General features: G+C 37.7%; 1 protein-coding gene across 1 annotated transcript in view; it reads right to left on the bottom strand.

Annotated features, from left to right (window-relative positions):
• Nucleotides 1-4,274: 4,274 nt before the first annotated feature.
• Nucleotides 4,275-12,498, bottom strand: part of LOC106876072 (eukaryotic translation initiation factor 3 subunit B) — a 30,034-nt gene continuing 21,810 nt past the window's right edge. Inside the window, exons 10-17 of the mRNA XM_014924477.3 lie at nucleotides 11,934-12,174; nucleotides 11,177-11,249; nucleotides 9,640-9,762; nucleotides 8,250-8,328; nucleotides 6,523-6,661; nucleotides 6,126-6,329; nucleotides 5,295-5,403; nucleotides 4,275-5,012 (exon numbers count right to left, since the gene is read on the bottom strand). Of these exons, the coding sequence (XP_014779963.1) occupies nucleotides 4,918-5,012; nucleotides 5,295-5,403; nucleotides 6,126-6,329; nucleotides 6,523-6,661; nucleotides 8,250-8,328; nucleotides 9,640-9,762; nucleotides 11,177-11,249; nucleotides 11,934-12,174 (1,063 nt within the window). The 3' untranslated portion in view covers nucleotides 4,275-4,917. The remainder of the gene's footprint in view (nucleotides 5,013-5,294; nucleotides 5,404-6,125; nucleotides 6,330-6,522; nucleotides 6,662-8,249; nucleotides 8,329-9,639; nucleotides 9,763-11,176; nucleotides 11,250-11,933; nucleotides 12,175-12,498) is intronic.

Here is a 12,498-nt window from a genome sequence, read left to right as displayed (position 1 = left end):
TGTGGCTTTAACACTTCTGCTGTGGAGGATGGGTCTTCTTGAGTATAGCAATGTGTCAGGTATCTTGTCTGAACGGTTCAGCATTCTGAGATCGTCTATATGACAAGGTGATTACTGATTACTCTATGGTCTAAGACAATCAAATCAAATGAAAACTATAAATAAATATGAATTATAGGCAGCCAATTAGCAGAGTCATTAGTGTTCGATAGCTTACTCTGAATCCTTTTGGGGCAGATAAATAAAGTACCTGTGTACTGGGGTCAATTCCCTCTCTTACTGGGAGAATTCAAACTTCTGAAAATGACCAATGTTGTGATTTTTAGACTACCCTTCTATATAACAGTGTATTTACAACTACAAGGAAAAACTTGAGGACCCAAGATTATGCAAAGTAAATGAATTGTGCTAGCAGTGGATGTTCTGAAAACATAGTAAGGAGTCAGAATAAAAAAACATGGGGAAAAAATTCAAGTGAGTCGTTTTTTGATGTCAGCAAAGGGATTGTCTCTGAATGAAGTGATGGCCAGATTTGTGTAAGATGGTTGGAAAGAAACGAGGCAACACTGCACTGGCTGTGTAAAGTCATTGTGCAAAGATGGAACAAGTATGGAGTATGACAAGTGGAGTGTGAAATTAGTGGGATCTGAGGAAGATGTGAGAAAAGATGATGACAAGAGACTTCCTGCAGAACACCTGTTCAACCCATGCATAGAAACAGATATATAAAGTGTTGATGATTTTCATTAACTTTACCTATTTCTAGCTATCAAAGATTCCACTGTAGGCATCACAGACAATGCCAGATATTTCAGTTGTTATTGTAAGATTTAGGGAACAGGTACTTTTGTACATGTGGTGGTATCCACCTGGCTCCAACCACTAAATTCACAGATTCACAAAGTCTAGCTTTTGGTGATCAGACATCCAACACAGATTATTAATTAATGACTACAACAGAGGACATATGAAAGAACCAGATACGAATCCAAGATCCAGCTGTCTTTAGCTGTATGTCAGCTTGGGATGTGTTTGTTCTGTGGACAGTAGAATGCATGATCAAATCAAGAGACATCTTTTGAGCTGGAATTATTGAAGGAAATCAATCTGGTAATGATTGACTTCAAAGCATAACAAAATCCAAAATTCAGGTAAGAAAGATTTGGCAAAAAAGATGCAAATGTTTTGTAGCTTTATGAATCTTCAACTTAAACAAAAGCTGATTTTGAAGATGTACCACATATGACGATATATGAATTGATCAGCTTCTGCTTTGAGTATGATGCAGCCCTTTTAGAGAAAAAAAAAAATGCCTACTCCATCTTGGTTGCACTGATTTTCATACCAACATGTGATACAGATTAAACAACATCTATCATCATCGTTTAACGTCCGCTCTCCATGCTAGTATGGGTTAAACGATTTGACCGAGGACTGGTGAACCAGATGGCTGCACCAGGCTCCAATCTGATCTGGCAGAGTTTCTACAGGCTGGATGCCCATCCTAATGCAACCACTCCAAGAGTGTAGTTGGTGCTTTTACGTGCCACTGACACGAGGGCCAGTCAGGCAGTACTGGCAACGGCAACGCTCAAATGGTGTTTTTCCACGTGCCACCAGCACAGAAGCCAGTCAGCTGCTCTGGCAACGTTCACGCTTGGATGGTGCTCTTACCACTCCACTGGCACAGGTGCCAGTCATCGAATTTGATTTCATTTGCCTCAACAGGTCTTCGCAAGCACAGTTTAGTGTCCAATGAAGGAAAGGTACGCATAAGTGGGCTTGTTACACCCCTGGCATAGGCCACGGGTTCTGGTCTCACTTGGCTTGCTGGGTCTTCTCATGCACTGCATATTTCCAAAAGTCTCGGTCACTAGTCATTGCATCAGTGAGACCTAATGTTCGAAGGTCGTGCTTCACCCCCATCTAGTCTATATGAATTTGTGAATCACAGATCTTTTGATTTGTCACAAGTGTTAACTGACCAGGTGTATGTGTATCCAGCTTTTAAGACTGTCCTATTTAGTGAAATGTATATAGAAAGTTCCTGTTGGTCTTGGTATCAAGAAGCAAGAATGTACCTGCTGTATTTAGAGCTTGGATAACTATTTTTTTTTGTAGTTCTCAGACTGGTTACTGAACAGTTATGAAACAGCCATCTGGTAGAATGAAATGTCAATATGTAAGCTAGAGACAACTAGTTTGGCAGGCCAACACAAAAATACGCTCAAGTTCTGCAAACCCAGAGCAAGGTAGGTAACTCTGCACACTTCAAACTGCCAATATGACAAAAGAAGTACAACACTTTACAAATGGCTATATAGGCTTTGTAAACAATTATTCCAAACATTCCATTAAGGCCAAATATATTTGGAAAACAAATAGTTCTTGTCTTGAGTTTACTTGGTAATTACGTTGTTCACTCATATTGATACAGCACACCTTAAATTAAAAACCAGTGCATGATACTCTCTTAATAGTGATAGTTACTGGGCTGCAACTACACAAGAGTAATGCTTTAAGAGTTTTAGTCCCTCATACTCCTGTAAGTTAACAGATTCCAATATGGACGCCTGTACAAAAGACAATAATACAGAGTTCCACATATTCTGCTTTTTCCTTTAATTTGCAGGGCAACATCAACTAACAAATCCATTATTATGGGATTAAAAATAAACAACCTAACATGTAACAAGTACCTTCTCAACATTTTAACGTCCATTTGCTTGTATGAATCGGACAAGCTATCTCTGACTGCTGTTCCTGTTGCCAACACTTGTTTCCAATATGGTAATATTTCCACTTAGTTCTTCAATTACACACACACACACAAAAGTGGGATATGAAGCTTGCAAACCAACAATCTCTTTTTTCCAACACTGTTTGCTTACAACCAGTAGGAAATGTCACGTCTGAAGGTACAAAGCATAAAGAACAAGAGTTCATCCATATTGACTAAATCCACTCAAAGCTCTCCCTCCCTCATATCTGTCTACAGACAGAACGTGAATGAACTCTCAACCAGAACATTTATATTGTGTTACTTTTGAAATATGCAATACTGTTTTAATCTTGGTGCATGACTTTTGGGTCAGCCTGTATATGTAGCATCCTACCTCTTACTTCAAATGTGGATATACTTTAAAAAAGCCACAGCAATGCAGTATTCATCATGAATAAACATACAATGCTAAAAAAAGCATGCAAGTAGATCAGTAACAGATGTAAAGTGTCCAATGGCAGTGTGGATTTGTTAAATCTAGGTTTTCCGCATCTCTGTGCATCATCATTAGCAAATATCCACCATCGTTGTATATTTAGACAAACACCGCTTCTACTGTTATAGTAGAAAATTTATTGGTATTGTAAATAGCTTGTTATTCTGAACCAACACTACTTCTGTTGCTAATAATGAACTTCTGCCCAGCCTAAGGCTGCTTGCAACACCAGTGACTAGTTAATGATTGTCTTTCTATATCAGAAGATGCAAAATTTTCGAAGGATGTGGTGATATGGATATTTACAACTGATGACGCAAAACTTGGCTGCACACTTTCAGTCTGCTACTGATACACCTCTGCTTTTTACAACTATATGTCTATACAAGATGTAGGATATACAGAATGCCATTCTAAACTGCTTCTTTTGCTTATAAATATATAACTATTATTATCAGGAATCAAAGAAAAACTAGCACTACAGATAGGTGGTTAACTTGTATATTAATCTGTGTTTGTCTATGCCCCTAAGTGTGCGTCAATGTTTGCTGGAAGGTATTCTAGGTGTTCATAGTTCTAGGCATGTACAAATACATATGTGAACGTGTGACTGCACCAGTGTACAGCAGTATCAACACACTTGCATACTAATGTGTGTATATAAATATTTACTGTAAAGATGTGGCAGTCTTAGTTGGGACGAATGTTACTGTTATTTAGCCCTAGAAAACATTGTCTCCAACTGGCTATATGACACACAATCTGTGTTCTTATATTTTTGAACAGGGAGATTTAGAAATAATAATAATTTCCCTATTTAAATATTTATTATTAACCACCAAAACGACTTATCAATGAAGCAGCATCTAATTGTTGTTTATATCTGCTAGAAATAGCAGCCCAATTTTTATCAAATTTCACAAAAAGAAAAAGTTCTAGATATTATGCTTGAATAGAAGGCTGTGGTTAGAAAGGTTTTTATTGCAGGCCTGCAGGATCAGTTATAACCCACAGTTGAACTTCCGAGTTTGGAAAGAGAAATACAAAAGACATGTGTACAAGTAATTAGGGGCTTTATTTCCACCACATCCCACCCGTCCAACCCACCAAATGTATAGCTAGAACAAAGAAAATGGTCAATGTTTTCAGTAAAGTCTAGATGGCAGTTCCATAACCGGAATGGGGCTGGGAAGAGCCCGGAGAAGTGTCCGAATAGTAAATTGAGGGACAGAGCAGTGTAGTGAATCAGCGTGGCATTAGGAGGTAACAGTCCACTAAGACCATGTCCAGACAACTGCAACAACTTTGAGACCATGGCTGCTATGGATGACGAACAAGAGACACACAACAGACTTCTAGACAACATTGAAACCGGTGGTACTGCTGCTGCCATCTTCATAGTTGTTCCTTGTTGAAACAAACACCTGCAGGTGCGGCCGAACCCTACCCTGGGTACCGCCATGACACGGGGAGCAGACAAAGAAGTGGATAAGAAAGAGACAGTCGAAGAGAGTGCTGTCGTCATCATCTGATTAGCAGTGACAATCTATTTCTGGAAGTCAAGCTTGTCTGATGGCATTAAAAATAATTCTAACAGGGGGGAAAAAAGATAATAAAACAAATTAATAATAATGTGGCGTGTGAATGAGTAAAAAAAAACCAAAAAAAAAAAAAAAGTGTTTCTTCTGCCGGAAGTGGATTACTCGAGAACAATTTCCTCAACACTCAACAGGAATTCAATAGTCTCGTCAATGTAGTTGTCTGGGTTGTTGGCCTGAGAGTCTGTATCATGGCCTGAAATAGCAAAACAAATAATACGTATGAGATATTAGACACCAAGAGCATCAAAGTGAGGTAGAAAAGAGTAATGGGTGCATCGATGGAATCCAGATTACAAATACATTATTTGTAGGAAGAATACCTAATTGATTAAGTGTAGAGCACTTGCCATCATTAGAAAAATATCAAATCATATTTTTATCAAAAAGTGTATAAAATGAAAAGTCAACAAACTATTGAAGGCCTGCAGTGGCAAAGCAAGCAGATCCACCTCGTAAAACTAACAAACCAACTTACCATCTCTAAGAGTTATTCTTCTCTCTCGGTATTGAGCGTACTCTTGTTCCTTGTCAGCACGATATTGCCGGAAGTCAGCCAGCATCTTGCGCCGTTTCTCAATCATCTCCTACAAAGGAAGAATAATAAAGTTACTGTAATATTTAGCACATACACAAACATCATGGATCCCTTAAATATACAAGAGCACAAATACCAAATTTATCAGCCACACAATGGACAATACTTTTAGATAATCTGTATAGTAAGACAGGAAGCATTGAGAAGACATATACACCATATCTATCATTAATGCAGCAGGATAAAAGTTCATTATAAATTTTCCACAAACATACCTACATATAGATATAAACCCATGCTACAGTATATACACACACACATACATACATAAGTGTTGGTGTCCACATAAGCACCCAGTACACTTTATAAAGTGGTTGGCATTAGGAAAGGCATCCAACTGTAGAAACCATGCCAAAGCAGAGGATGGAGCCTGGTGCAGCTCCTGCCCATCTGTCAAACTCATGTCAGCATGGAAGATGACGTTAAATGACGACATCCATATTCACATACACACACTTACACAACAGCATATGCACTAACACAATAATTAACTGGTAAGGTGTTACAACAACAAACTGGAAATTTTCACAATAATCAAGAATCTGGAAATGTGATGAATGAAATAAACATGCTTTAGCAATATGATAAACTGAACTTTGATCTACTGAAATCCTAAGCTATTGTACAGAGAAAATAACTACAAATTTCCATGCCCTGTCAGCTAAGTCCATTAAACAGAGGGAGAGTTTCAGTCAGCAAAGAGTTACAAACCTTTGAGGCCTTTGTTTGGCTCATCTTATCCTTAATTTCAAACTGTGTGGAATATTTCTTCATATTCTTCTTAATATCTTTAAGTTGATCCTTTGTCAAAAGGCTTGGGGGCCGGGGTCGCCACTGCAGCTGACAGAACCTATCCAGGGACTGCTTCTGCAGAAGTCTTCCCTGGAATGTCCAAATCCAATAGGCATTGTCCACCTGAAACATACAAAACAAAAAATTTAATGAGGGTGATGATGATTATGATAATAATTGCTAATATTTAAGAATTTAAAGATTTTGATCAGTGATCCCAGTACACCCATCAAGATGACATCAGGAAGTAGAGGAAGAATACATATAAGAGAGGGGGGAGAGAGAGAGAGAGAGATGGAGTGAAACAACGACTTACTTTATGTCCCCACCAACTGACGCCAGAGACAACATATCGACCGGTTGGGTCCCACTCCACGTCGGTAGACATGAAGTGCTCCGTGAGAGCCATCACAGTCATGTCATTAGTGTCAATGAACTCCAAGATGCCATTCAAGCTGTAGAGAAAGAGAATCAAAGAGGTGACACTAATCAAGACATCACTACCTACACCTATCTATATCTCAACACCATCATTTAACATCCATTTTCCATGCTAGGCATGGCTAGGCATGGCTGTGTGGTAAGAAGCTCCCTTCCCAACCACATGGTTCCGGGTTGGGCAAGTGTCTTCTGCAGCCTTGGGCTGACCAAAGCCGTCTAAGTGGATTTGGTGAATGAAAACTGAATGAAACTTGTAGATATGTCTTCGTGTCAGTAACTTAGTGGTTCAGCAAAACCGACTATCAGGAAAGTTTCATTCAATTCTCTTAAAAGTATTTTTCAAAGAATTGTATTTAAAATCAACTTCAAAGTGACATTGGTCATAAATGCAACAGCTTGATTCATTCACACAAATGAAATTAACTAAAACAATTACTTTTAATACAAATATATTTATTTATTAACCTGGGCCATATACTACTGAATGCTAATTAATTTTCACCCAAAATCGATCCAAATTTTGCCATCCTGTATTTTACTATATAAATTCTATCAATTTACATTGGTGTTATTTTCTTTGAGAACTTATTTCTTATTATTGAGCCTAAGAAGATAAAGTGAAGGGACCAATTAAGTCGGATATGAAGATGTTGGAGCCCTCACAACGAGATGAAATAAAGAACTTCTTGTGATGAGAGGATTACTTTCCATTCTACTAAAAAAAAAAATCTACATTCTATTACTTCCCTGACAATGAATATTTGTAACAGCTTGCAATCTAACCATATTTGTAATACAATTTATGTATACAGTTTATTTGTATTTCAGTATGCATGATTGACTACAATATGTAGTCTAAGCTTATAAACAGAGCTATATTATCCCATATCATCATCATTGCTCTTTTTTTTATAATACCGGCTTTTCCTCTACTGGCATGTATTGGACTCAGTGAGGCAGAATTTTATGTCCTTCCTGCCACCAATCCTCATCTTTTATTTCACTGAGCAAGCTACAGGGCATACTATTTACAAGAATTGTTAATGTCACCATTGATCAAAGGATCCTGTACAATTCCCATCTACCAAATTCTATTCAAAAGGTGCCATGCAGTGAGATGAACCAGAAACCACATGGATAAGTCATGCTTGGACATATATTCAGCCTGGTTATTAGCAGTGCTCTAGAACGGCACAGCTAATGAAAGAATATGTATATATACCGTCATCATCGTTTTAACATCCACTTTTTCATGCTTGCATATGTCAAATGGAATTTGCTGAGGTGGATTTTCTATGGCTAAAATTTCCCTTCCTGTCACCAACTGTCCCATTTCCAAGTAAAGTAATATTTCATAAAGACCAGACACGTTTCCATGGAAGGCTAAGAATGTCATGGCAAGGAGACCCTAACACATGCATGGCTTCCTTCTACCAAATTCACTGACAAGGTCTTGGTCAACCCAGGGATATAGAAGACACTTGCCCAAGATTCTACACAGAGGGAGTGAACCCACTTCCTACCACACCTGTACATACTCACTCACACACATGTGCATGCTACTAGTTACAAAGACAGGAGTTAACTGTGTAAGATACTAACCTCCTAAGTCCAGCTAGCACAATAAACTGCCCTGCTGGGCTCCAAAATAGATGGTTGGCTTGTCGTTTCTCAAGTGTTTCTATGGTAAGTCAAGGAAGAAGGAAACAATAAATAAACAAAATGAAATGAACTGATTACAAATAAGAACAATACACAAGCGAGCTCCATACAATTACATCAGTGTTACATAATTCAAAGAAGAAATCTGTTCTAAGCTTCAATAAGAATTCTCTGGCTATATACACCATGCACAATCATATTTCTAAATTATATTAAAACTGAGTCCAGTTGGACTGAAATACAACTCAGAACTTGACCAGTATTTACAATACAACTTAGAATGTGTAATTATTAAAATAACAATATATTAAGGTCGTTGTTTATTCACTACATAAGTAAATCAAATTAAGCTCTTCTGTGGGGCAGTTTTTTTGTAACCAGACAAATAGTCTTGTTTTACACCCAATGATGTAACATAATTACTGTGATGAACTCATGACTCCAAGTTAAGTAGCCCAGTGCATTTTACAAGAACAACTCAGCCATAACCAGATTTGGAGAGAAATATATCTGATCACAGCGAAAAACTTGCAGAACACTATCAATAATTTCTCACATAGGCACGACACACCGGAAGGATGAAAAGGAAAAATCGAAGCTTTACTGTGTTGGCTGCCACCTTCAGCAATGATGTAGTTTCAAATTTTGGCACAAGGCCAGCAAGTTTAATGGTGGGGTAAATCAATTATACTGACTTCACTGTTCAACTGGTAGTTATTTCATCAATCCTGAGAGGATGAAAGCAAGGCTGACCTCGGCAGAGTTTGAACTGAGAATGTAAAGAGTTTGAAGAAATGCTGCTGAGCATTTTGTCTGATTAGCTCATGATTCTGCCAGCTGGCCCTCAGCAACAATAATGGCGGTTTCTAATTTAGGCACAATGCCAGCAATTTTCAGGGGATGGGGTTAGTTGATGCCATCAATCTAACTAATATACTAGTACTTTATCAATCCCTGAGAGGCGAGAAGCTAAGTTGATCACAGCAGGATTTGAACTCACAATGCAAATAGCCTGAAGGAATACCACAGAGTATTTTATCTGTCACAAACGATGATGATGATGATGACCGCCATCCTAAATAATAATAATCCTTTCTACTATAGGCACAAGGCCTGAAATTTGGGGGAGGGAGATAGTCAATTAGTACGCAACTGGGACTTAATTCATCAACCCCGAAAGGATGAAAGGCAAAGTTGACCTCAGCAGAATTTGAACTCAGTGGTATTTCACCTGTCTTTACCTTCTAAGCGTTTTGCCCGGTGTGCTAATGATTCTGCCAGCTTACCACCTTAGAAATAATAACAACAACAATATTAAAAAATTACTCACTTAAAACTTCCACTTTACCCCCAGGTCGAATATTACAGAATGTGACTGATATCCGAGGGACCTCGCCATGGATGTAAGCAAATTTACTTCCGTTGGGTTCCCAAGCAAATGCAATTATACTTTCTGAAATCAATGAGAAAGAGAGGGAAAATATGAAATATATATAATTTAACATGAACAACACCTTGATTCACTTTAACATTCAACCATTTATCTCAACTAAAACAAAGCAAATATAAGAAGTGCTAATATTTGTAGACCTTGAAAAATATATTCTTTTACCTTTGTTTTGGTTGCAACTTTTGATAAATGGTCAAGCAAACACCCCAACCATCATATATTTGAAAAAATTTCAATTCAAAATCTCCATTTTCTTTTTGGTTACTATTTCTACAGAAGTCACCATCGCATGCTGATACTAATACATACAACGTAATAACTCCTCCCATCGATTTCATCATACCAGTGACTACTTCAAGTATGGGGAACCTTTTTTTTTTATGGTAAGTAGGTTACATAAGGCATGACTGACCATACGGTGAGCTGCACTAAAAAAAAAAAAAAAAAAAAAAAAAAAAAAAATCAAGGTAATTTTTCATTGTCATGCGTTTCATAAAGTCCATTAAGCCAGTCTCTCTATGCCTTGTCTAGTTGTTTGATAAAGTGAATGACTTCACTCACTGAGTTAGAGTGGAATGTAGTTGAATAATTCAAGTGCAAACAAAGTAACTCTCAAGTCGGATCAGCATGACACAAATGTGACATAAACCACGTTGTTGCATTCTCACATTTGTTTTGTTTTTACATCCAATTTCCCATACTGGCAAGCATTAAACGAATATATACTGTTACAGTATCTTTACTGTTGGAAACCCTCCCAACTGCTAACCCTTAGCTGTTTTCCAAGCAACTGAGTTTTTCATTCCTTACATCTTCAGGAGTGCAGAGAAACCAGACAATTTGTTGACAGGAAAATGACAAAGGAGAACACAAACTGTAGGTCATATGATGACAGAATGTAAGTATTCTCAAACACATTAACACACATCTATACGATGGGCTTTTCATCTATAAAATTCATAAAGCACTGGTCATTAGAAGGCATTTTGCCATCGTATTCCAACATGGGATTGAACCCATAACCACATGGTTGCCAAGCAAACTTTTCTTGTCACACAGCCATCCTTATGTCTACAATTTTAATCACTTCTGTTGGCTAGTAACATTGATAAAATTGTCAAGAAGTACCGTATTTTAATGTGTATAAGGGACTCCCTAATTTTTGGGCTTAAAATTTGGGAAAAAGGTTTTGTAAGGGATTATAATACAATAAAAAACTCCCATATTTTTTTAACCTAACTTTTGACAAAAAAGGGTTCTTTATATCACGTTAAAATATGGTAATAATTATGGTTCACACGAGAACATAGAATTAGGGAGGGAAGGAAGAGAGGTAGAGAGAGAGGGAGGGAGAAGGGTTAGATAACAGTGATATATGTCAATAACGATTTAATAAGAAAAGTCATTTATGAGGTACCTTTGATTTCAATTTTATCAACAGGGACTTGTTTCTCACGAATCCTGAACAATTCAAAGTTATAAGAGATTCCCTGGAAAGTAAAGAAATGAATACAAATATATTAGATCTATTGCCTGGTTGATGTCACATTTAAAGAACCGACAATAAGAACACAACAATATCACACTGTATAGTCACAGTAGATATATAAACCTCATCATCACCATTTAATGTCTACCTTCGATGCTGGCATGGGTGGGACGGTTTGACAGGAGTCAGCCAAGCAGAAACCTGCACCAGACTTCTGTAGCTATTTTGGTGTGGACTGGATGCTTTTTAAGTGGCACCTGCACTGACAGGGTCACCAAGTCACCTGCAAGACAAATATCTTTTGAGAGGGGAGGGGGCATTGGAGAAGGTGATCTTGTGTCAGCTGATGAAAGGTTATCGTGAAACAGAAACAGGTGTGTTGCTGTAGAGGAGATACAAAGTTACTTGGAGAGAGAGAGAGAGAGAGAGAGAGAAAGAGAGATAGATAGATAGAGAGAGAGAGAGAGAGAGAGATCAGGAATGAAGACATGAGCAGGTGCGCTGCCACAAAGGAAATACAAAGTTACACATAGCAATGATAGAGGGACAGGATTGAGGAGTGAGAGGTAGGTATAGTGACTGGAGGAAGAAAAGAAGAGACGCAGAAGATTGGTTTGTTGGGGTGGGGTGGGGTGTGTGAGAAGTAATAATAGTAAAAATATAAAGTATCTTTATTGGCACTTACCCTGTATTTGTATTGGTCTTTTTCTTCCACTTTCTTAGCTTTAGTATAACGGTCAACCTTGACACATAAATAATCTCCCAATTTCTGCCAATGCATCTTACAATCTGCTACATTGAATAAGTTCTTCTTGCATAGTTCTGTTCGATTCGGTATACTAATTAACACCACCCGAGCTGGAACATTCTGCTGTTCTGGCATCCAGTAAGCAATGATGTTGTCTGTTGGAGACCAAGTGAAATCCCTAAATGGAGTAAAGACAAAAAGATTAGTAAAGAAAAGAAACGAGAGAAGGGGGAAAAAAAAAAAAAAAAAATCAATGCCCATTTCAGTAATAATAATGATTTCTAAGCCAAACACAATGCTACACATTTTGGATAAGGTACAGCTGATAAATATCAACTCCAATATTTGGGTGGTACTTATAAATTATGAATGTAGCAAAATAAAGGGCAAAGGGCAATCACAGGATTTCAATTCAGAACCCAACTAAATACTGCAAAGCATTTTGCCTGATGGGTTACCAGTTAACTAACCACAACCCTTACTTCTAACTTAGGAACAAGGC

The sequence above is a fragment of the Octopus bimaculoides genome, chromosome 7 (assembly GCF_046866305.1).
Source record: "Octopus bimaculoides isolate indiv1 chromosome 7, ASM4686630v1, whole genome shotgun sequence".
In the NCBI taxonomy this organism is placed as follows: domain Eukaryota; kingdom Metazoa; phylum Mollusca; class Cephalopoda; order Octopoda; family Octopodidae; genus Octopus; species Octopus bimaculoides.
The sequence above is the reverse complement of the archived record's forward strand: the minus strand, read 5'-3'. Positions and strand labels throughout refer to the sequence as shown.